The sequence below is a fragment of the Pongo abelii genome, chromosome 23 (genome assembly GCF_028885655.2).
Source record: "Pongo abelii isolate AG06213 chromosome 23, NHGRI_mPonAbe1-v2.0_pri, whole genome shotgun sequence".
NCBI lineage: Eukaryota > Metazoa > Chordata > Mammalia > Primates > Hominidae > Pongo > Pongo abelii.
In genome coordinates, this window is record NC_085929.1 from 52864634 (window position 1) to 52889562 (window position 24929).

Below are 24929 nucleotides of genomic sequence, written 5' to 3' on the forward strand. Positions count from 1 at the left end.
CAGGCCCTGTGACCTCTTCCACCCGTATTGCAGCTCCTCCTGGCACCAGTGCCCAGGGCTCTCCTGCTGGTAGTTCCTGCTTTTCTTCTTGGAAATTCCTCGTGGGCCTCGAGATCTTTACCCTAAAACAGTTCTGTTGAATTTCACCCTGACGATGTAAATTGATAGCTTATCTTCACAGATGCCAGACAAAGGACAGAACTCACCATCAGCCCTCTGCTCACCTGAGACAAATGCCTGTCTGATTGCTTCCTCTGCCCTATTTATGTAAAAATGCAGATTCACTGAGCCAGACTAAGGCATAAGTGACTGTTCCTCTACCTGCCTCTCACATGGAAATTGTGTATTCAGTGAAAGGCTGATCAAAGACCCAAAAGAATGCAACAGTTTATCTCTTATCTACCTATGACCTGGGAGCTGCCCACCGCCCCCAGTTGTTCCACCTTTCCAGACAGAACCAGTGTACATCTTACATGTATTAATTGATGTCTGGTGTCTCCCTAATATGTATCAAAGCAAGCTGTGCCTCGACCACCTTGGGCACATGTCCTCAGGACATCATCCTGAGGCTGTGTCACAGGCACGTCCTTAACCTTGGCAAAATAAACTTTCTAAATTGAGACCTGTCTCAGGTACTTTGGGTTCATACCACAAGGGAGAGTTCTCATGCATATGTGCCTAATAATAACAACTATCATAAAAGACTGCAAAAACCACAACCTTACACAAAGGCTATCGTAACCTTATTCAAAAAAAAAAAAAAAATACTTCTGTTGCAAGGACATCTGCCCAGCAACTGCCTGTCCAACCCTGGACTGCTGTCACCCTTGTTATTGATCCTTGTAGCCAAAGAATTATCTCAAAACAATGATGTGATCCTCATTTTCCCTTTAAAAACCTTTGTCTTCCTAGGCCGGGCGCGGTGGCTCACGCCTGTAATCCCAGCACTTTGGGAGGCCGAGGCGGGCGGATCACAAGGTCAAGAGATCGAGACCATCCTGGCCAACATGGTGAAATGCCGTCTCTACTAAAAATACAAAAATTAGCTGGGGTGGTGCTGTGTGCCTGTAAGCTCAGCTACTCGGGAGGCTGAGGCAGGAGAATCGCTTAAACCCAGGAGGCAGAGGTTGCAGTAAGCTGAGATCACGCCACTGCACTCCAGCCTAGTGACCGAGCAAGACTCCGTCTCAAAAAAGTAAATAAATAAAATAAAAATCTCTGTCTTCCTTTAGTTCCCTGAATACACACATAGCTTATTGTGGCATGCATATTCCCATTGCAATGCCCTATTCACAAATGAACATCTTTTTCGTTCAGAGAGTCTCCCTGTGCTTTAGGTAGAGCGTGTCTAGATGCTAACTCTTAGAGAAGAACTCAGCTTGAATATCACCCCTGGGGGATGACCTCCATTCTCTCCTTCTTCCTTTATTCAGCGAGTTTATGAAGCACCTGCCCTGGGCCAGGGGCTTTTTTGGGCATGGAGCAGGAGTGGACAGAACACAAAACCCCTGTCCCACACAGCTCACAGACATTAAAGGATTGAGTGCTGAGTATGCTTGGAGTCAAACTGTAAAAGATTTGAAGATATTTATTCTGAGCCAAATATGAGTGACGGTGGCCCATATCATAGTCCCAGGAGATCCCGAGAACACGTGCTCAAAGTGGTCGTGCTACAGCTTTTGGTTTCGTACATTTTCTGGGCCGGGGTCAGTGACTCACACCTGTAATCCCACCACTTTGGGAGGCCGAGGTGGGCGGATCCCTTGAGGTCAGGAGTGAGAGACCAGCCTGGCAAATATGGTGAAACCCTGTCTCTACTAACAATACAAAAATTAGCTGGGCTTGGTGGCGGGCGCCTGTAATCCCAGCTACTAGGGAGGCTGAGGCGGGAGAATAGCTTGAATCTTGGAGGTGAAGGTTGCAGTGAGCCGAGATCGCACCCACTGCACTCCAGCCTGGGCGACAGAGCGAGACTCCATCTCAAAAAAATTAAATTAAAATTAAAATTAATATATTTTTGAGGTAAAATACTTCGATATCTTTCAGGGCCTGCCATCTGTCATGTCGGTATCCTATTGCTACGGAGAGTCCGCCCAGACAGTCTTAAGTCAGTTTTGACGTTAATGCTGGTCCGAATTCCAAAGGGAGGAGGGTCTAGTGAGGCGGGTCCCATCCGGCCTTTCCCATCAGAGCCCGAACTCGCGGTTCAGGTTCCCTCTAGGACGCCCTTGGCCGAGAGGAGGCCTCCAACGGCTGGCTGGGGGCTTAGAATTTTATTTTTGGTTTACAGCGCAGAAGAAGAGCAGTGAGGCCGGGGCGCGGGTGGGGAGGGCAAGGCGGCGGCTCCAAGAAAAGCCAGCCCCTCGCGGCCCGACAGAGTCTCAGCGCCCCGCGGGTCGGTGGAGCCTCAGTGGTGAGCGCAGGCCGGAGCTAGGTGAACACGACCGCCAGAGAGGGGAGGGCCGGACGGAACGCGGGTGAGCGGCCGCAGCTTCCGGCCGGGCCACGAGCGCGGACCCTACGGCCGGGGCGGGATTTCCGGCAAGGCGCGGAAGCGGCGGTAGCGGCAGGTGGAGAAGTTGGGCGGCTCGCGGATGCAGGCGGTGCGGCACGTCGTGTGCGCCCTGTCCGGCGGCGTGGACAGCGCCGTGGCCGCGCTTCTGCTGAGGCGGAGAGGTGAGGCGGCCGAGGCCCCCACCCGCCCCCGAGCGAATGTGTCCCCGAAAACCTGTCCCCGTCCCACGTAGCGTTGGGCAGGTCTCCTCCCTCCCTGGGCCGCTGGTTGGGCGCGGGTCGGCAGGAGGACACCCCGTCCTCCGACTTTGGTTCGGAGGCTCCTCGCCCTCCACCTGCGTAGTCGGAGGTGTGCGCGGCTGCAGCTCCGACTACCTGGGAGCGGTTCCGCGCCTCCCCCCACAGTGAGAAGCCGGCGGGCCGGGGTGGGGTGAGGAGGGGAGGGTTTCTCACGGGTCTGCGGCGTCCACATTCACCTGTGAGACCGCGGACACTGGTGAGGGGGGTTGGGATCGCCGGGCCGGAGGCCTGACCTCTGCACACGCTGTGGCCGCCTGGTGGGAGGTCCTTGTCCTCCCCACTCAGCAGACGGACAGCTGCCGCGCGGCGGGTCTGCTTGTTCAGTGTCTCCTGTGTTCTCCGCTCGCTGGAGGACAAAGTTTTCTCCAGGAGCATTTGCATTTCTTCCGGCATCTAAACGGAGCCCCACGGGTGCTTAGGATTCCTCGGGCCCAGCGCTGAAATGAGCACTTGTTTAACTTCACCTGTGTGGCTCCCCGCGGGAGGCCTCATTCACAGTCACGTTTGTGGAGCTCTGCTTTGCGCCATCTTTGGTTCCTGACTTTGGGCGAGTGAATTAAGCCGTCCCCTGTAAAATTCGGCTAACACCTGCTTCACGGGGTGACTGGAGGGATTAGATGACATAATACATATTGATGAGTGCGTGCCCAGCACATACGAGGTACGCAGAAAACAGTAGTGGCTATTAGTTTATATTGTTAATAACTATAGCTATTATGGTAGGTACAGTAAGTGTCAAGGAGAAGGGTAGGCGGACCATAAGCAGAAATAGTTGTGAGGAAGGGAGAGTGGAGGAAAGCATCCTAGAGATGGAGGTGTTCAGCTGAGTCGAAAGAAGAGTAGGATGTCACTAAGCAGAGACTTGGAGGTGGAGGCGGTCCTCCCGGCAGAGTCAGCAGTGCAGGCAGAATCACAGAGGCCCGCAAGTGTGGGCTGGTTCTGGCCAGATGGAGATGGAAGGAGAGGAGCACGTTTAGCCCTAATTATGGAAGATGCTATACCAGGGGCTTTAGACTATTAGGTAGACAACATTAGTCTGGTTGATCTGGGATGGGGGTGGTCTTTCGCGTGTGGTGGTGTAGTTTTGGCAAAGCTTTTCAAATTTCTGTTGTTTTGGGTACTATATGAAGCCTTCTTCAGCAGTCATTTGCCCTGTCTTTCATTACATTCAGCCTACCTAAAAGAACCAGCTTTCTCCTACAGGGTCGGCACCTGTGTAGTTTGCTAAGGTGGTGTAGAGCTAAAATTGGCCTTTCCAATATTTGGGTGAATATTTTGTTACAATCGAAAAGGTAGAAAATGGGTCATAAACTAGGTGGTACAGCTCTTACAAAATATCGAAAATTTTAATTATCTTTATATCTGATGCCTTAGAATCTAAGTCTTAGATGGTAACTAGAAATAACTTTTGAAGAGAGTTTCCTTTTTTGATAACTGAATGGTGCTTTGAAAAATTTTGTTGAATTTCAACTATTCCTTCGTGTATTCCACACACATTGGCTAAGCCCCTCCTGCTAGGTATTGTGCTGATACATAGATGGGGACACAAAGATGAGAAAATACCACCTCGTTCATCTTGGGGACTCAGGCACCAAGATGAAAACCGGATCCCTGAAGCCACATGGCAAAGCAGGGACTGCCAGGCAGGCCAGGCACAGAGGCACAGGAGCACAGCGTGGAGGGAACTTCTCAGAGCTCAGAAATCACTGCCGTTTTACCGAAGGTTGATTTATGTATTCTCTTTAATTGACCTTCCCGCCCCCAGGTTACCAGGTGACAGGGGTGTTTATGAAGAACTGGGACTCACTGGATGAACATGGGGTCTGTACTGCTGACAAAGACTGTGAAGACGCTTACAGAGTTTGCCAGATCTTAGACATCCCTTTCCATCAAGTGTCCTACGTAAAGGAGTATTGGAACGATGTGTTCAGGTGAGTGCAGATCACAGCACAAAGGAGGCTTCCTCACACTGTGGATCCTTGCAGTGAAAGGATCGCAGTAATCAGACAGACAGACACCTCTGCAGCCCAGCGCTCTCCCTCCATGGTGGTGCTGAAGACTGCAGGAGGCCTCAGCCACCCTCGGGGCTCTGTGTTAGAGGTGAGGCCTGGACCCCACAGCACACCCAGCTCTCTCACTCCTGTCATTTTGCCACTTGCCTGAAGTCTCTTTAATGCTTTCTTGGACCTTGAGCTGTTTCTGTTGCCCAGTTAGGATAGGGGAGCTAAGGCTGAGGGCTCCCCTGGAAGGTGAGCACCAATGCCTGTGTGCTGTGTGGGTCAGCGATTAGGGGATTTCTGAGAAAGAGGTGATACATGGCCTCTGCCTCTGAAAACAAGAAACAAACAAAAACTTTTCTAAAATCCAATATAATCCCAATAATTAAGTGTTGTGTGCTAGGCGTGTGCCACATCTAGGAACATTAAGATGTCTGCACTGTGACCTGGTTCTGTAGGAGTTTACAGTCTAGTTGGGAGGACATTATCTTCACAAGAGGTGAGAGTGATGCTGTCAATCACTGAACCCAGAGGAGGGAGAAATGTGCACTGTGGAGTAATCAAGAAGGCTTCATGGGGGAGGAGGGGTTGCAAACAAAGGAGTAGAGAAGGCACTCCAAATGGGGTAACGAGAGCAGCGTGAAGAGAAGAAATGCTGATTGTGTATTTCAGGACCGTTGTAAAGTCTGGCTGGACTTTTGTTCCTGCAGTGGAAGGAGCGGTAGGGCTCGTCCTCTGGTGAGCCCTGACTGTGATGAATGTCGGGCAGTTGTCGAAGGTGTCTGACACAGCAGGCCATGTGCGTGGGACAGGCTGCCCCTGCCTGAGTGGGCTTTAGGGGCAGAAAAGCCTTGGGTTGAGTCCTGACAGTAGCTTATTATATGATCTTGGGCAATTTACTTGACTTTGTTTTTTTAATTGAAAAAAATTCTTTTTTTTTTTCCTGCCAACAAAGACCCAGAAGAGATACTTGATTTTTCTAAGCCTCAATTTTCTCATCTTTAAAATGAGGATAACACTGATACCTTACAGGGTTATGTAAGAATAAAGTGAGATTAGGTTCTAGTATGTATGCCTGGTATATTAGTAAGCAGTCAATAAACATAGCTGTTTTTCTTTTCTATTTTTTTTGGAAGGGAGCCTCGCTCTGTTGCCCAGGCTGGAGTGCAGTGGCACGATCTCGGCTCACTGCAACCTCTGCCTCCCAGGTTCAAGCGATTCTCATGCCTCAGTCTCCCAAGTAGCTGGGATTATAGGCATGCACCACCACGCCCAGATAATTTTTGTATTTTTGGTAGAGACAGGGTTTCACCATGTTGGCCAGGCTAGTCTCAAACTCCTGACCTCAGAAGATCCACTCGTCTCAGCCTCCCAAAGTGCTGGGATTACAGGCGTGAGTCACCACACCAGCCCGCTATTTTTATTTTCATTATTAAAAAGATGAGTCTGGGAAGCTAAGCTATGAGGACGCAAAGGCATAAAAATGATATAATGGACTCTGGGGTGAGGGATAAAAGACTACACATCGGGTACAATGTCCACTGCTTGGGTGACGGGTACACCAAAATCTCAGAAGTCACCACTGAAGAACTTATCCATGTGACCAAACACCACCTGTTCCCCAAAAACCATTGAAATAACAATAAAACGAAATTTAGAGAGATTAAGTAAATTGACTATGGTCACCTAAATAATCGACGGAAGAGCTTGAATATGAACCCTCTGTGACTCTATGCTATAACATATGGGTGTCGTATATATTAACAACATGGACAAAACTGATGGCTGAATTCTTCTGGGGAAAGTTATCTGTAGAATGCATGATAAATTAAAAACTTATCTGTAGAATGCATGATAAATACATTAAAAACTTCTGCAGTTTTCTCGGGGACATAAGAAAAAAAAAAGAGTGTGGCAGCCAAATATAGGATAGATCTGGGAGAAGACCAAAGGCAGAGAGTCTTAGGAAGTGCTGTTGCTGGAGATTTGGACTTCATGGGGAGGGAGTGTGGGAGTGGAAGGTGAGGGCTGGCTTGTTGGACCCAGAGGACAAGTCCACCGGGCAGTAGATCTGAGGTGCTTGTTAAACACAGACCTGGACTGAGGTCTGGGGGCGGCCCTGGAATTTGCTTTAATAAGCACTTCAGCTGTGCTGGTGATGGGGGGTTGTCAGGGTCTTTCTTTGAGAAAAGGTGTGATGAGTCTTAGGGACTGATGTGTGTGGGAGACCAGAGAGGAGTCAGCAGTAGTTTCAAGATCAAGGCTGGGTGGCTGGAGAAAGCCGGTTTAGGGGATTCCTCTGAGTACTGTAGAGTTTGAGGTGACAACAGGGAATGCAAGTGAGCTTACACTTCACCTGCTAGCACAGCTTTTTCAGAATGTACGAGTGGACGTGATTTTTGAAGTTTAGCTCAGCTGAGGCCAGATAGGAAGAGTGACTTGAATACTATGGCAAATTAGGAGCAGAGCTGGGATTAAAACCCAGAATTAGGAGCAGAGCTGGGATCAAAACCCAGAATTAGGAGCGCAGCTGGGATCAAAACCCAGAATTAGGAGCAGAGCTGGGATCAAAACCCAGAATTAGGAGCGCAGCTGGGATCAAAACCCAGAATTAGGAGCGGAGCTGGGATCAAAACCCAGAATTAGGAGCGGAGCTGGGATTAAAACTCAGCTTTCCAGGCCAGTGCTTGCTGCCGCCTTCTGGCACTGCTTGATAGGGACTGAGAGAAGGAGGTGGCCGGGTAGAGTCTTTTCCCATCTCTGGGGCTGCCCCCGAGCTCGCCCCAGGCTCCAGCCAGCCTGCCCCTCTGTCCTCACCTAGTACCAGCTGCCCATGGAGGCATTGGTCTTTCCGCCGAAGACTCACTTCTCTAGTAGGGCTCTCTAGCTCAGAAATTTCTTTTGCATTCTTTCATTCAAGACCCACTGGCCTTCAAGGATCAGAGTCCGGATATGTTTTAGCTGCTGAGTCTTTTAAATCTCTGTTTCCCTCCCAAAGCACATGAAAGGCTTCTCTTCTTTCCAGTGAGAGAAGAGGCTGGGCTACTCCATTGTTTTTGCTAATGCCAAAACACACGCCTTCCCATCTGCTGTTTAGGAAAGGGTTAACAGTATGTCTTTTCAGAAACTGATTTAAATGTTCAGCCTCTTCAACATTTATTGATGAACGTGATATAGAAAGTTTGTTGGGTCTAGGACATAGACACAGGTTGCACCTTAAGTAGTTTGTAGTTTAATGAGCTTCCTGATAACTTTCTAATAATTAAAGCAAAATGGAAAGAGTGTAATAATATCAAGTGTTGTTGCAAATGTGGAAAAACATGAGTTTTTATGAACTTCTAGGGGGAGCGAGAAGTAGGAAAACACTTTGGTGCCTGCTAAAGTGGAAGATATCCAAGGAACCTCTGACCCTGTGCAGATCCGTGATCTGTCTGCATAACACAACCCTCTTGATCAGCATTGGCTTTTTTAACCCTTGTTGATTAATAGAGAGTTTTAGGTTAAATGAAAAAAATCACTTATACCAAAAATACACCCATTTTTAAACTCCCAAAATAGGCATCATAACCCTCTTGAAGTGAATCCTCAAAGACTATGAAATTCTTGCTAAGTTTTGCTGGTATCATGGCATCTTTTTCCCACGTTCAGTCAGTCTGTTAGAGCAGAAGTTCACTGAATTAGGATAGCCTGATCCACTTTAAGCACCCAAGAGTTTGCTGGTTCTCAGAAGTGTGTGTTTGTCACGTGAGGAAAGTATTTTTGGTATATTTGCCCAGTGACCCAGAATCCCAGGCTGAGATTGCAGAATGGCTCATGGAGCCCTTGTGTAGGGAAGCCTCTGACTGTGTTTCTTCTCTCTTCTCATCACGGCAGTCATCCTCACAGAAGAAGGCTTCTGTGACAAAGGTGTGAAGGATTTTCCCCATACACCAAGCAGTGGACACCAACTGGGTGTCCTCTGATGCAGTTCTGATACCATCTACTTGGAGATAGTGCTGGATCCCAAAGGTTGGGGGTTCAGTCCCCAAGACAGACTCCCTCCACAACAGCAGTCGAAAGTATGGGCCTCTAGAACTTATGACCAACTGGCTTCCAGTTGGGATTCCCATAACTTCCTCTTTGGGTTCAATTATTAATAATTTGCTGGATTGGTTCACAGAACTCAGAAAAACACTTAACATTTACCAGTTTATTATAAAGGATGTTGCAAAGGATACAGATGAAGAGACGGGTCGGGTGAGGTATGGGGAAAGGGTCATGGAGTGTCCACACCCTCCCTGGGGACCACCCTCCAGGAGCCTTCACAAGTGTAGCTGTGCAGAAGCTCTCTGAACCCAGTACTCTTGGGTTTTTATGGAGGCTTCATGACATCGCCATTCCTTCCCCCAGGATATAGAGTGGGACTGTCTCTGGGGAGGTTCTTAAGACCCACAGTCAGAAAGGTAGACGCTTGTAATCCTAGCACTTTAGGAGGCTGAGGCAGGAGAATTGCTTGAGGCCTGGAGTTCAGTATCAGCCTGGGCAACATGGCAAGACCTCATCTCTACAAAAAGAGAAAAGGATGCAGTGGGCCAGGTGCGGTGGCTCACGCCTCTAATTCCAGCATTTTGGGAGGCTGAGGCGGGCACATCACTTGAGGCCAGGAGTTGGAGACCAGCCTGGCCAACATAGTGAAACCCTGTCTCTACTAAAAATACAAAAATTATCTGGGCATGGTGCTGCGCGCCTGTAATCACAGCTACTCGGAAGGCTGAGGTGGGAAAATCACTTAAACCTGGGAGGCGAAGGTTGTAGTGAGCCGAGATCATGCCACTGCACTCCAGCCTGGATGACACAGCAAGACTCCGTCTCAAAAGAAAAAAAAGCTGCAGTGAAAGGAGGGCAGGCGGTCAGAGGCCCGACCCTGAGGCCTACCGCACCCAGCATGACAGCAAAGGACTAACAGGGGCGAGGTCAGAGGCCCGTCCCTGAGGCCCACCGCACTCAGCATGACAACAAAAAAATAACAGGGACTATGGGAGTTACAAGCCAGGAACTGTGGATGAAAGCCAATACATAGCATAGCACCACAACTCTGCAGTGGAAGTCTAGAGGATTTCATTTCCACTGTCACTCAGGCATCTTCTCTTCCTCACCTAAGCCCTGCTGTGTTGGAGGAGTCCCAGAGGCAGGGGTTTAGTGAGACCCTCACGGCCACTCCCCACTCCTGACCCCATAAGCCCTGTGAGCCTACACAGAGACAGTGGCTCCTGAGCCGTAGTGGCAAAGAGTAACACCTTGTCAGGTGGCCCATGCAGCAGGTTATAAACAAATGTTCGATGACTGAAGCTCTCCTGTTATGCAGAAAATTATAGCTTTGGTATGACAAGGAGAAATTCTACATTAAACAAGCAATTTAGTGAACTTTTTTTTTTTTTTGAGGACTGTTTCACACTTGGAACTGAAGTCATTTTCTTTTATTCTAGTGATTTTTTGAATGAGTATGAAAAAGGAAGGACTCCCAATCCTGACATAGTTTGCAACAAGCACATCAAATTCAGTTGCTTTTTTCATTATGCTGTGGATAATCTTGGTAAGTAATTTGGGTTTAAAACATTTTTTTTTTTTAAAAAGACAGGGTCTCGCTCTGTCACCCAGGCTGGATTACAGTGGTACGATCATGACTCACTGCAGCCTCGACCTCCTGGGCTCAAGAGATTGTCCCACCCCAGGCTCCTGAGTAGCTTGGACCACAGGTGTGCCACCATGGTGGCTAATTTTTTGTGGAGATGGTGTCACAACTATATTGTCCAGGCTGGTCTCAGATTCCTGGCCTTAAGCAGTCCTCCTGCCTCGGCCTTCCAAAGTGTTGAGATTACAAGCGTGAGCCCCTGTGCCTAAGCCTGTTTCTTCTTGTGGAACCTCCTGATACTGAATTGCTTGCTTAGACCACCTTTTGATGTCTGTGGCTATGCTTTATGAATTTTAGGTTCTTCTTCCTGTCCCCTGCCACTGGGGTCACCATAACGAGTTTCTGAAGTTCTGGCTTGGGCTTCTTGGTTTGCTCTGTCCCACTGCAGCTCACCGTGTTGTGTGTAGCTACGAGATACCATTGTAAGCCAGGGGCCCAGTAGTGTCGGCGCTTTCAGCAATGATGTAGACTAGGCTTGCAGATTCGATATATGAGCAACCTAAAGCTGAGTTGATGATGATGATGAAAGTTAGTTTGTGCAGTTAGGAATAAACAAACGCCTACAAAAACAAAAAATCAAAAAGAAAAATCTTAAATTTCAACACTGGGCTAACACCAAAAACATGAAACTTAATAGAGATAAATGCAAAGTTTGCTAACTAGGTTCAGTAATTCTCCTAGGACAAGATTGGAAAGACCTAGCTTGGTTGCCATTGAATGTGCGGAAAATCTGGGGGATTTAGGTGCCCCCAAGCTGACTGAGCCAGTAGTGTGATGTCTTTTGTCAAAGCCAGAACAGACGGAGCTCACTTTGATGATCATAGAATGTCTAGGAAGGGGTGATGCGTCCCCTGTGGTCTGTCCTGGTTAGACCGTATTAGTTATTCAGGAAAAGAGTGATAGACTGATAGAATGTGAATTGATTTTTATTTTCAGGGTATCCGGAAATATGTCCTCCCTGAACTGTTGAAATTACTTTGGGTCGTAGTGGCAGCGGTCAAGTGTGTGAGTTAGGATGACGCTCTTTCTGTGACACCAGCGGACAGAGTTAGGACTGGCAGGAGAAAGAGTTCCCTGGGGTGGAGGCGCAGGCAGCTGTTCAGGAAGGGAAGGCTTGCCTTTGGAGAGCACTAAGCTCTGTGTCACGAAAGCTTTTTAGGGAGCCCCTAGGTGGCTGGCTGCCAGGCACACTGTGGAAGGAACTTCTGCAGTGAATGTTTCCACACCTGGAAGAAAGGCGTGAACCGTGCAGCACAGGATGAGAGGACATGACGCCCAGACTTCTGAACTCACCGCGCTTCTCAGAGGCATCCTGCGCTTTTTCTAGTATAAGTGCTGTTGTTTAAGGACATAGATGTAAAGTGGATTGTTTTCTCTATGAGAAACTCAGTCAAGATGAGATCATGTGTTTCTAAAGTGCCTTTTTCAGGTCGTTAATATGCAGCAGCTAATTCTTGCTGTGTCTTCTGTTTACATTGAGCTAGTGTGGTTGGTCCAGGATGGAATCCATTTTGCTGCACCTTTCATAAAAGTCTCTTGCAATACTAAATATCTGTAATTTTTTCTTTTTTTGAGATGGAGTCTCACTCTGTCTCCCAGGCTGGAGTGCAGTGGTGCGATCTCGGCTTACTGCAACCTCCACCTCCTGAGTTCAAGCAATTCTCCTGCCTCAGCCTCCAAAGTAGCTGGAATTACAGGTGCCCACCAACATGTCTAGCTAATTTTTGTACTTTTTTTGTAGAGACGGGGTTTCATCATGTTGGCCAGGCTGGTCTCAAACTCCTGACCTCAAGTGATCCACCCACATCGGCCCCTAAAATGCTGAGATGACAGGTGTGAGCCGCTGCGCCTGGCCCAAATATCTGGAATTTTTACACAATGAAAAGGTTCTAGACTCGTATGCACCTTGTTAGGCTCTTTGGCTTTGTGTAATATGAAAAGAAGAAACAGTGTGCTGGATGATTCTTCACTCTGATGAAAATAATACACATTTATTACAGAAAATTTAAAAGAGGAGAAACAACACCTATAATTTCACTCTCAGAATCAAAGGAATAGACCTGAGATTTTTCTTCAACTGTTTCTGTACAGTACAAACCGCGGAATCATTGTGTTACATCCTCGCCCTGCTGAACAGTGCCAGGCGTTTTCCCGTGTTAGTAAACATTCTCTGTAAGGACCCCCGTTGTTATGGCAGTGCATTGTCATTCACTTCACATTCTCCCAGTGTTGAACATTTTGGTTCATTTTTGTTTGTTTGTTTCTCCTGAGACAGCATCTTGCTCTGTTGCCCAGACTAGAGTGCTGTGGTGCAATCTCGGCTTCCTGCAGCCTCGACCTCCCAGGCTCAAGTGATCCTCCCACCTCAGCCTCCCAAGTGGCTGGGACTACAGGTGTGCCCCACCACGCCTGGCTAATTTTTGTATTTTTTGTAGAGGTGGGATTTCACCGTGTTGCCCAGGCTGGTCTTGAACTCCTGAGCACAAGCAATCATCTGCCCGCTTCGGCCTCCCAGAGTGCTAGGATTACAGGCATGAGCCACCGTGCCTGGCCTCCCTTGGTATTATCACAAACCCTGAAATGAATATTTTGTGTTTAAATCTTTCTGTGCATTCCAGACTGTTTCCTTAAGCCAGAAATTAACTTTGGAAAGGCTCTTAAAGGTGCAATAACAGTTTAAGTAGCAAGGTTGTATCAGCTTAAGAGTTCAAGGCTGCTTGTTTGATGGAATTGGATGTGTGCCTCTGTTCCCTAGGATCTCTATGTTTGGGTGCAGGGTGGATTGTGCAGCCCCTCAGCCTAAGACTTGGGGTCTATACTCTTCTTTTGTGCCTTGGTTTATGCTGATCAAGGCCTGCGAGTATGAGTCTAAAACCTGATCCTTGTGTTCTAAAAACCTCACAGGGGCAGATGCCATTGCCACAGGTCACTACGCAAGAACTTCACTGGAAGATGAAGAAGTCTTTGAGCAGAAGCACATTAAGAAGCCAGAAGGGCTTTTCAGAAATCGGTTTGAAGTTAGAAATGGTAAGTTAATGTGCCCAGGTCAGAGCTGAATTCTTGTGAACAGAGTGAAATCTTTTGAGGAATGACAGTGGGTTGTGCCTGAGGATCACTGCCACCCCTCCCTCTGTGCTCCAGTGTAGCTTGTATGGGATTCACATTTGAAAAGGTGCGGTTACCAAGAGGACATTTTCCCAGAGGGCCTGTGATTGGGTAGTAGCAGTGTCCCTGCCAGCCATGGTGAGGGCTGGTGGAAAATGACATGAGATACTGATAATCCAGCTCTCGACACTGTGTGTTGGTGATTTGAATGTTCCAAAAATATCTGGGTAAATATTTGACAGTGATAATTGGGGTGCTGTCAGTCTAGCCAAGGCCCTGTACTTAGCAACAAGTTCTCAAGGGCGTGCGGTTCAGGCAGACTTTTAATGTGCTGTGAGCACAGGATGTGCTGTGAGCATGGGATCTGCTGTGGATCGCATAGGCTCAGCAGTCAGGCTTTGTAGCCGTATTTACACATTTATGCGTGTTAGGGAGCCAAGTTTCACCTTTCTAGAAAAAAGTCAATGGCAGACAGTGAGCTGGGAAGCTGCTGGCTTGTCCTGGTGTACATTTGTGTGTAGAAAAGAGGAATTCCCTGTATTAAGTGAAAAACCAAGTGGAGCTCAGAGCCGTGTTTCTGCAGGGAGTGTCCATCAGTGGGGGACCCCTGAAGGGCAGCATTGCTTCTCTGTCCAGAAGTTCAGATGTTGGAGGGAGCCTTGTCCCGCCATCTGGGGAATAGGGTTCTCTGGGGCTGGGGCAGGGCTTTACATACACACATTTCTTTTTTAATTATTATTTTTTTTTTTATTTTTTTGAGAGAGGATCTCACTCTGTCAACCAGGCTGGAGTACAGTGGCCCAATCTTGGCTCACTGCAGCCTCCACCTCCTGGGCTCAAGTGATCCTCCCACCTCAGCCCCACCAAGTAGCTGGGACCACAGGTGTGTGCCACTGTGCTCGGCTTTTTCATTTTTTCATAGAGATGAGGTCTCACTATGTTGTCCATGCTGGTCTTGAACTCCTGGGCTCAAGCGATCCTCCCACCTCTGCCTCTCAAAATGTTGGGATTACAGGTGTGAGCCACCAAGCCCGGCCTCACGCGTTTCACATCGCTCCTCTTAGCAGTCCATGAGGTGTGTGCTCTCATCCCGTTTCACCGATGAGGAAACCGAGGCCCGGATAAAGCCATCTGACCTGGGTCCCTCGGGTGGCACAACTGGATTTCAGTGCACTTCCGCTCACTACCCAGCCCCTGCTGCTTCTGCTTCTGCTGGGTCAGGCCCCAGCTGAGTTCTTTCCTCAGCGTTGCTGAGCCCATCCTGAAGGCTGCAGTGATGGGGTGGGGCTGTGCTTGGTCAAGGGAGCCCTGAGTGTGCCAACAGTCGTCTGCCGCCCTCTGTTCCCTCCTCTCCTTCCTTCCTCATGCCAGAGGGTGATCAGGTAACTGTACTGACTTGAGCCCAGAGAAGAGCAGCCCACTCCCGTAAGACAGCCCCCCATTTCAGGAAGACATGGGTTTGAATGCAGAGTCCTGCCACTTGGGAACTCCAGGGTGGAATTCACCAAGTAATTGTGCATTTACGGGGCCTGAGGAGATGGAAGGTTAATTTCCATGTTGAATAGATGCGCCTGCTTACCTCCTAGAACAGTGTGTGCCCTGCAGAACCATCGACCTTTATTATAGGCCACGTGCCCTCGGAAACTTGTGACAGTGCTGATGGATGCGTTCTGTTGAGTGCGTGTGGCATGTGGGAGTTCTGATGGTGCCACGGTGTCTCGGCTTTCACTGGGTTTTGTAGGCACACTCAAGGTTCTCATTTCGTTCTTCTTCAGTTGCCCTGGCCCGGCCTGGGTCTCTGGGGACAGCACCTGCAGGGGCAGCGGACGGCCTGGGCTCAGGGTGGGTCAGCACCTGAGACAGGCGCTCCTAGGCCTGGCCTGTGACTGGGCCGATTTTCCCCCACACCGCGTGCTACCACCGGCCTGGCAGAGCCAGCATGGGAGCCGGCGTGTCAGCGAGGCTCCAGCACAGGCAGCCTCCTCCAAACGCTGTTCACTCCTTTCTGTGCTTGTCCTCCACGGTAGTTCAGTCAGGGTCGCCAGCTTGCTTTTTTGAAAATCATAGATTTTTAGTTTGTTTTAAAATGACTCAGAACTAGGAGAAAATGCAAATGGCTCCTAGTTTTCTGAGGCTTTTACACACATGCAGTGTTTGACTGCAGTTAGTTTGGGATTGAAAGTGGACTCTGAGGCCAGGTGCGGTGCCTAATGCCTGTAATCCCAGCACTTTGGGAAGCCAAGGCAGGCGGATCATGAGGTCAGGAGTTCCAGACCAGCCTGGCCAACATGGTAAAACCCCGTCTCTGCTACAAATACAAAAAAAAAATTAGCCGAGCATGGTGGCACGTGCCTGTAGTCCCAGCTACTCTGGAGGCTGAGACAGGAGAATCACTTGAACCCAGGAGGCGGAGATTGCCGTGAGCCAAGATGCGCCACTGCACTCCAGCCTGAGCGACAGAGCGAGACTCCATCTCAAGAAAAAAAAAAAAAAAAAGTGGACTCTGCAAAGTGCTCTGCTTCCATGGCGACTGGTTGGCTGAACTTGGTCTCACTTGTCACTCAGTTCTGCTGTTTGTACCTGCCAAGTAAGGGAGTGGGACTCAGGAGGCTGGGCAGCCTCCAGCCCCGCCACCTCCACCTGCATCACTTTGGGCGAGTCATATGTAATGAACTGGGCCTGTTCCAGTTTCCCCTCTGTAACGTGGGGAGAATTCTCCCTCTCACGGCTAACGTGGGAATCAGCAGATGGAAAACACTAGCTACACAGAGTGTGTGCTGTACGCGTGGCTCTGCCAAGCCAGGAAGGGTACGTGTGCTGTCTGACCATTATGGCATGTGGTGTGCTCTGAGTGTAACTCGAAAGGAGAAGTTTATGAGAAAGATTGAAAGAAGCCAGAAAACTGACGTTCGTCTTAGTTTTTTGCCATTGATCATTGAACTTGAAAGTGGAGAGCTGGACAGTTCTAAGCCAGGTTTACTCACACCTCTGCTCCGTTGCCTTAAAGCCAGAAATGGTTCTTTACAATCACATAGGGAATGTCGGAGGAACTGCAGGGGCACCTAACAGATGTCAGCTGAGACTCTAAACAAAAACGTTTTTACCAAGAAAGCTAATACGTTCAACAGGTAGGGCGCTCCTGGAGGCGTGTGCTGGCCGCCGGGCAGTGAACCTGGACAGTGTAGAGTCCTTGAACCCACTGTGGCACAAACACATCCTGTGGTTGTTGGAAGAAGGCACAGCTGACACTATATCAGTGGAATTTTCTGCCAGCGGCTAGCTTACTCCATTTTCCAAGATTTGGCTGAATTTATTTTAGGTGTTTTTTTTTTTTTTTTTCTTATCACTTGAGAACATTTTTTCATGCGATGTTTCATCTTTGAAAATACTATAATCTGAAGTATGAGCTGGAATAATTTCTTTGTCATATAAAATGCTTGTTTTTTTTTTTTTTTTTTTTTTGGAGGTGCGAATTTTTCTTACATTAACCCCAGTGGCGGTCTTTTCCCTAGTAGTTGCTATTGAGTGTTGATCTCTGCCTCTGACAGGCTAGGGGTAGTCTGTCTAAGTGAACAGAAGGACATTGTTGAAAGTGAAGTATCATTATTTTTATTCCTGCAACATCTTTTGTTCTTTATTCTTGGCAGCGGTAAAACTCCTCCAGGCAGCTGACAGCTTTAAAGACCAGACCTTCTTTCTCAGCCAGGTTTCCCAGGATGCCCTGAGGAGAACCATCTTCCCTCTGGGGGGATTAACGAAAGAGTTCGTAAAGAAAATCGCTGCTGAGAATAGACTTCATCATGTGCTTCAGAAGAAAGAGGTACGAGTGAGCAGTTTCCTTTGATTAGTGCCTGTTTCCCTTTCCTGACTGCATGGCGCGGAGCAGCTGGGCCTGTGGGTTCGGCACCACTTCCCCTTCTCCAGGACCTAACATCAAAGGTGGACCGTGGAGCAATAGATGGAGGAGTTTGCTCAGGCGCATGGTACAGGGCTCTGTTGACATCCGGGAGCAGCTATACGAGACTCCTTGCTTTTTTCCTCTCCTTTGCCCCTATGTGGTAGGCAGCTTTCCCCGCAGCCTTAGCAGCTGGTAGGGTGCTCTTGGGATCGCCTGCCTGCCAGGTGAGTGCCAGGCAGTGTGATGCAGCCCCGAGACCCCTGGAGGGGCAGGTGCTGTGCCGCCATCTGCACACTGACGTGCCCTGTCACCCGCTTGCCCGGCACAGACTCGTTCGGTGCCATCTGTTCTGGGCGCCGTGCTGCTGGGCCGCGAGGAAGTGGTGACATGCACACAGTTCCATCTTCGCCTCCGTGGAGCCCACCCACGAGTGGGGGACGCAGACAGGAGGCCAATCAGTGTAAACCTAGAAAATGTCTACGGAGGGAGGTGTAGGACCCTGGGTGGGAAGCACCAGTGGGGTCTGAGAGTAGGGAATGGAGATGCCAAAAACGGCCTCAAAAGAAGTCACATGGAACCTGAGACCTGAAGGAGGAGAGGATCCGGTGTCCCAGAGAGGGCTGGGAAAGTCCAGATGAGGGAATGGCAGTGCAAAGGCCTTGAGGCGAGGAGAAGCCAGGGAGCCGCTGTGGGGGTGCCTGCCTGTGGCCCCAGCTCCTCAGGAGGATCGAGCGCGCCCAGGAGTTTGAGGACAGCCTGGGCAACACAGCAAAACTCGTCTCAAAAAGAGAGAACCCGGAGTGTTGGTGGAACTAGGATGAAGCCCGTGGGAGGGCCTTGGGGATGGAGGGCGAGGGCGCTGTGGGATGAGCCTCGCCTCTTCAGGGGCCAGTGCGGTGGGAGCTGTCGCTCCTTCGTGTCTCTTCCTGGTAATGGAAACGGCCATACCTTTCATCAGAGCCATCTTCCCTGAAGAGCACGCCCACCGCCCGTCCTCCTCTCCTCTTGTCTTCCGTTTCCAGTGTCGCTCTGTGGTGGGAGCTGCAGGGATGGAAGGGCAGTCTTGAGAGAGACAAACCAGAGTAAACGATGCAGCCCCTAATGGGGCCACGGTGGAGAGTGCACGCCGCCCAGTCTCCCCAGCTAGGGTAGATGTGCTTGAGGAAGGTGCCTCTCTCCTCTGACTCCCCTGGAGCCCTCCCCTAAGGCCTTAGCTTCAGGCCTGGCTTTCCTGCTACCTGCCCCTTCTCTGGTCCCTGTCTCTCCCCCACTCCTCACAGGACAGTGGCCTGAAGGACCTGACCGGGTCCTGCTTTCTTCCCTGGGGCAGCTGGTGTGAGGTTCTGCCGCACAGGGTCAGACCCTGCGGGCCGAGACAATGAGGCGTTCTCTAAGGTTCTGGCATTGTGTGTGCCGGCTGTGACTGGCGGCCGAGGGTGCCGGTGGGCAGCCGGGCCCCTACCCTGGAAGCAAAGTGTGGGGTGAGGCCGGGAGGCCCCAGGGCCTGCTCAGGATGTCTGGGTACAGTGTGGGCCACCCCCACTTCTGCTCCTCTCACGGCTGCCGCCTTCTTATTTCAGAGCATGGGCATGTGTTTCATCGGGAAGAGGAATTTTGAACATTTCCTTCTTCAGGTGAGTGCTGCTCTTTGACACAAAGAGATGGGGCTGCGTGTCTGCCCTGGATCTCCATCAGTAATGAAACATTTGTTTTCCAGTATTTGCAGCCTCGACCTGGTCACTTTATTTCCATAGAAGACAATAAGGTTCTGGGAACACATAAAGGTGAGGTGCAGACTCTGCCACTTGTCATCTGAAATGCCTAGAGCTGTGGGGTTTCAGCTCTGGGAGACTAGACCAGAGTTCCCGTCGTCCCTTCCACTTGGCTGGCGAATTGTAGAAGGCTCTGTGGGGTGGCCGGGGGCAGGCAGGCATGGCCTAGGGTGGAACAGTTGCCTTGATGATGGCTGTGTGCATTTCAAGATGTGGCCTCGGCTGAAATGCTGGAGTTCATGAAAAGCGCACCTCTGACTTGGAAGGACTATACTCTGTGAGTTACGTATCAAGTCCCTGTAAAAACAATGATTTCCTTCCTGTGTAAGGAAAATGGTAAACCACACAAAACTCCACTCTGATTCAGGGAGTCAGGTGGACGTCCTGGCATGGTTTGAATGATTAAGGACCACATGCAGCGATGGGATCAGGCGTCCGCGCTGGCCGGAGTGCGGCTCGCTCATGTGCAGACCCTTACTGCGGTGAGGCCTGTGTGAGCCTGTGCTGTGCCTGGTGTTGGGGGACCGGCTCCGAGTTAGTCACAGTGTGCAGTCCTGCTGTGGGGACAGAGTGCAGTCACTGTTGGGTTAGTACAGTGGCGGTAAATCCCATGAGATTCTCTTTGCCTGTGTGCACCACTGCAGGGGAGGGAGGCAGTGAGTTTGCCATCTGCTCTGTGACATTGTGAGGGTGCACAGAGCAGCTGGGGGTAGCTCTGATGCACTTACTGCATTAGATGGACACTGTTAAGACGTGCAGCTATGTCATGGGCTCAGCAAGAAGGGCCCCTGGCGTCACACAGGGCACCCAGCCACATACAGCTGGAACCTGCACCTTCTGGGGTACAAGGTGCCTTCTTTGTGGCCATTGCATCCTATGTCCAGCCCAGGCCTGGACAATGATGAGATGTGCTCAGGTGCTTGGTCAGGGCTGGCTTTGGTGGTTGCAGAATCATATCTTCCTAGTGAGTTACACCATTGCTGCGCCTGCTCTGGGCTGCCCTCCCAGCATCTGCCTTCATGAGAGGTGTGACATGTGGGCTGTAACTTGTTGCCCAGCCTCATGGAGAAACTGTCTTTCTGTAGGTTGGTTCCTGTATACCTTGGGCCAGAGAGCAAACATAGGTGGCCTGAGAGAGCCCTGGTACGTGGTGGAGAAGGACAGCGTCAAGGGTGACGTGTTTGTGGTGAGTGGGTCAGCCTCTGAGACAGCACTGGGGCTGGTTCTGGCAGGGCCAGCAGTGCTTCTGGACCAGGGCTTGAGAAGGCCTCCAGCAGCCGTGGCTTCCTGGAGGCTGTGACTAACTCTGTTCCTGTCCTTGGTCCCCTGCCTTTCCTGGGACTGGCCATGGTGGCAGGAGAGTTTTAAGGTATTCATTAGGCTCAGTTGTGTGCTGGTCTCTTAATCATCACTGAACCCCGATATACAGATACAGTTTCTCCAATTTTACGAAAGAGGACAGCGACACCCAGAGCTTGGGTGGCTCATCTGGTGGAGAGGGCGTGGCCTCAGTGCCAAGGATGGTGCCCACCATGGTAGGATCCAGTGAGTTGTTGTCAGGCAGGTGCAGATGGCCAAGCCAGGATCAAACCAAGCCACTTCCACCACAGTGGGGCCCTTAGCGCTGTGACCCTGGCCTCAAAGCAGGGCCGCTCGGCGGCGGCAAGGTCACCCCACCTTCAGGGGACCTTGCCGGTGTCTGGAGGCATTTTTGGTTGTCACAGCTTGGGTGGAAAAGCAAGGACATGGGTGCTGCTGCATCTGTGGGTCAGGCCGGGGACGCTGCTGGCCGTGTTCAGCACAGCCTCTTCCCTGAATGACCCAGCCTCCACCTTGGTGCGCAGAGCTGAGAAGGCCCACTCTCAGCACCCTGGCTGCCGGCTCGTGTTCCGGCACGAATGCTGGGGCGCCTTCTCTTAGACGCAGGCGGGGGCCAGCAGGCCCCACCCGCTGATTCCAGTACATCTCCTTACTAGGAAGACCTGGGGGGTGAAAAGCCTGGCTGCGAATAAATTAAATGATCTAGATTTCAGTTGATCTAGTTTTCAGTTTGCTGTGAGAAGACCAGAAGGGTTAACCAACGGCCTCGTGTCCCTGGACGGGTCTTGGTGCCTGCTTAGAACCCAAAGCCCTTAACTTCATGCTCCTCGTCCTGTATCAGGGGCAGGGCTTGGCACAATCCCAGGAGGTGCCAGGTCTCAATGGCCCGAGGCCATGGGTGGGTGACAGGGAGCAGGGGCCTCAGAACCAACGTAGGGTGTCTGGGGCCCCCCCAGACCAGGGCCAGTCCTGAGGCGCACCTGCGGGAAGCCAGCACCTACCAGTCCCTCCTTTCTCCTCAGCCATTTGGGGTGTGGAGGAATTCCTGGGGTGGCCTTGAGAGAGAGAAAAGCCCGTGGTGTGGCTGGCCTGTGTCCCTGCGAATAGAAAAACCAGTCCTCGAGGGTGGCCGTGCTGGCGCCCCACAGGTGGTTGCAGGTGGAGGGCCTGAGTCAGACTTGAACCTGCAGCAATCACTGTCATGGGCTCGGATCTCACCCCTGCCTCTTCCCTGCTCTGACGTGGTCCTTCCTTCCTGGGCCTTCGTCTCCTCATCTGTCAGATGGGGATTCAGAGGCCCGGCGGGTGATGAGATGAATTTCTGTGGGTAGAACACTTCGAGCAGTGCTGGCACCGTTACCTGTGTGTATGCTGGTAGGACAGTTGTTCCCAGGGACCACACTGAGGCCGGCCTTGGGGTGAGGTGCCCCTTGGCGTCCCCACCTTCGCATTCCATTCTGCAGGCCCCCCGGACAGACCACCCAGCGCTGTACAGGGACCTGCTGAGGACCAGCCGCGTGCACTGGATCGCGGAGGAGCCTCCCGCGGTACTGGTCCGGGACAAGATGATGGAGTGCCACTTCCGATTCCGCCACCAGATGGCACTAGGTGACTGACGGGAGGGCTCCTGAGGACGGGCCCCTTGAAGCTGAGCTTCCTGAGGCCATATTTGGGCCAGGGTTGGGAGACCCTGGGGTAGGAAAGTCCCATTGTGGAGATTATTTGGAGATTACCTAAAATATTTAGAACTCCCGTGTCCTGTGCCTGCCCTGAGCGAGACCTGGGGGTGCTGGGAGCAGATGCAGGCAGGCCCCAGTGTGTTGGGCTGAAGCAAGTGTGTACACTGCCCCGCAGTGTCCTGCTGCGCCCAGGGCCCAGGCTGGTGCCCTGCCCTTCCCCTCTAAGCGGGGGTTCTTGACCCCGTGGGCTGGTGCTCCTTTCTCCCTGGGGGCACAAGGCCTGAGGTCGACCAGACAAGGCCTGTGCCCCCTCCAAGGGCCCCTCTCTTCTACCCAGTGCCCTGTGTGCTGACCCTCAATCAAGATGGCACCGTGTGGGTGACAGCTGTGCAGGCTGTGCGTGCCCTTGCCACAGGACAGGTGCGTGGGGTGTGGGGGTGAGCACAGGGAGGACTGTACTGCTCTGCACCCTGCCAGGGCATCTGGGTTACAGAGGAAGGGGCTGAGGCCCAGGAATAGGGTGTGCTCGGGTCACACAGCTGGTGAGGGCAGCGTGCCACCAGCCCTGCCCTGGGGGCTTCTGCCACAGTGACAACTGTGAGAGGATTTCCACTCTGGTGTCACCAACCAGCCAGTTCCGGCTCAGCTGCTGCCCGGGCCCCAGAAGTGAGGACAGAAAATGGAAGGGGCATGAGGACTGTGCTCAAAGAGGCAGAGGGTCAGGGCCTCTGTGGGCCGAGTGTGCGGGAGCTCCGAGGGTGGGCACCTGGTGTGTGCAGGTCTGAGGGCTCTCCAGGGGCAAGTGGTGGAAGGGAACCTGGGGTGAGGGGAGCGGAAGCATCCTCTGGCTGCCACCATGTTCCCTCCTGTCACAGCTCCACATTCCCAAGGGCTGCAGAGACCTGCCAGTCCCTGGAGTCCCAGGAGAGGCCCCTGTGACTGTCCCACTCAGGGAGAGGTACCCTGAAGACCCTCCCTAGTGAAGCCGCTGGGTGCCTCAGGCCTCTCCTCTCCTGTTCAGCAGCAGCAGCAGCAAAACCCTGCTACCCTGGGAGCTCAGCGCCTGGCGCTCCGAGCACAGGCCAGGCCAGGCCCCCATAGGGGGCCACTCTGCCCCTATCTGCCCTGGGCTGGCTCCCTGTGGCACCCCTGATGCCAGGGTTTCTCTCCCCCACAGTTTGCTGTGTTCTACAAGGGGGACGAGTGCCTGGGCAGCGGGAAGATCCTGCGGCTGGGGCCGTCTGCCTACACACTCCAGAAGGGCCAGTGCAGAGCTGAGGTGGCCACTGAGAGCCCCACTGACAGCCCAGAAGATGGTCCAGGCCTGAGTCCCTTGCTCTGACAGAGATGGAGCTGCTAGAAGGAACCTGGAGAGCAGGACCCAGGGCTGGGTGGCTGGTGAGCAGTCCAGGTGCCCAACGGCCAACTTGCTGCTGCCCAAAGCAGAGGAACCGGGCTGGCCGAGGGTCTGAAAAGCCTGCGGGGGCCCGGCGACCCCCAGGAAGAGCCTCACCTCCAGGCTGGGGCTCGGGCTGCTGGAGCATCTGCTGGCTGGTGGGGTGGCCCGAGTTCCCCTTCACCGCCCCCAGGGAGAGTTTCCCACCTCAGAGCACGCAGAGGGGACCTGCAGAGGGGGCTGCCAGGACAGCGTGGAATAAACATTATTTCAAGGACACGGAGTCTGACCACTGCCTCCACTGGGGCCCAGGGGGCTCCACATCACTGACCCCCTGGTTTGGAAAGGCAGGTGGACTGCAGATGCAGCCACGGCAACCTGCGTGTCTCTCCCTGAGGTCCCAGCTGCTCCACCCTGAGGGCTGGGGTCCCTGGTCCTGGACTACAGAGTACGTGCCCGGGACACTGACCTGTGTCCTTGGCTCCCTTCCTCTTGCTGGGCTGGAGCCTTAGCGTGTTGTTGGTGCCTTGAGACAGGTTCCTGCGGGGACCAGAGGTGCATTCCGCTTCTCTGGGTGAGAAGGTTCCTGAGGCAGCCAGGTAGTGCACAGAGGGCCTTGCCCAGATGCCCTGAGTTCTTGCTGGTGCGTCAGGGTGGGGGCTGCCATGGGGCCCACTGTCCATCCTGACCCCTCCTCCCATCTCCCCACTGGGTGTCCCCTGACCTGGGGCACCCTTCCTTCTAGCCTAGGCCCCCCACGCAGCAGGAAGTGTCCTGAGGGTGAGGAGTGGGCCAGAACCCTGCAGGCCAGGTGAGGAAACGGGGCCTAGGTGGAGCCGTGGCCCTTGCTGGGCTGGGGCGGGGAAGTGCGGGGTGTGGGGTCAGTGCTGCCCTGGCCAGGGGCAAGCCCTAGCTCTACCAGGCAGGCAGAGCACTGGCCGGTGGGACCAGACAGGCCTCTGGGGATCCTCGGCCCAGCTGGGCATGGAGGCCGAGCTAAAGCGCCGCCTTTGTTCTGCCGGCTCAGCCCAGCATGGAGCCTCCCTGGGATCAGGGGTTCCCTGATTTATGGCTGTGGTCGGGCCTCCAGCCTGGGAACTGAGAGTGAGAGAGCCCCTGCGGTGCCTACTGCTCTGCCCTAGGTGAACCCTTCCAGGTCACAGAAACATGAGTAGGTGGGAGGTGGGGCAGCCAGGCAGAAGGTGGTGTGGGCACCAGGCCAGCAGCGGTAAGGCTGCCCCTCTCCAACCTCCAGCGGGCTCCACTGTCCCAGCCTC

General features: G+C 52.1%; 1 protein-coding gene across 7 annotated transcripts; it reads left to right on the top strand.

Annotated features, from left to right (window-relative positions):
• The first annotated feature begins 2501 nt into the window (after positions 1-2501).
• On the top strand, positions 2502-23929 carry TRMU (tRNA mitochondrial 2-thiouridylase). 7 transcript variants are annotated; one of them, NM_001132098.1, is given in 11 exon segments: positions 2575-2676; positions 4580-4745; positions 10277-10383; positions 13387-13509; positions 17235-17407; positions 19066-19119; positions 19203-19269; positions 20343-20443; positions 22041-22185; positions 22594-22676; positions 23434-23929. In NM_001132098.1, coding segments are annotated over 11 exon segments (1266 nt in total). In that variant the 5' UTR covers positions 2575-2594; the 3' UTR covers positions 23599-23929.
• Positions 23930-24929: the final 1000 nt, after the last annotated feature.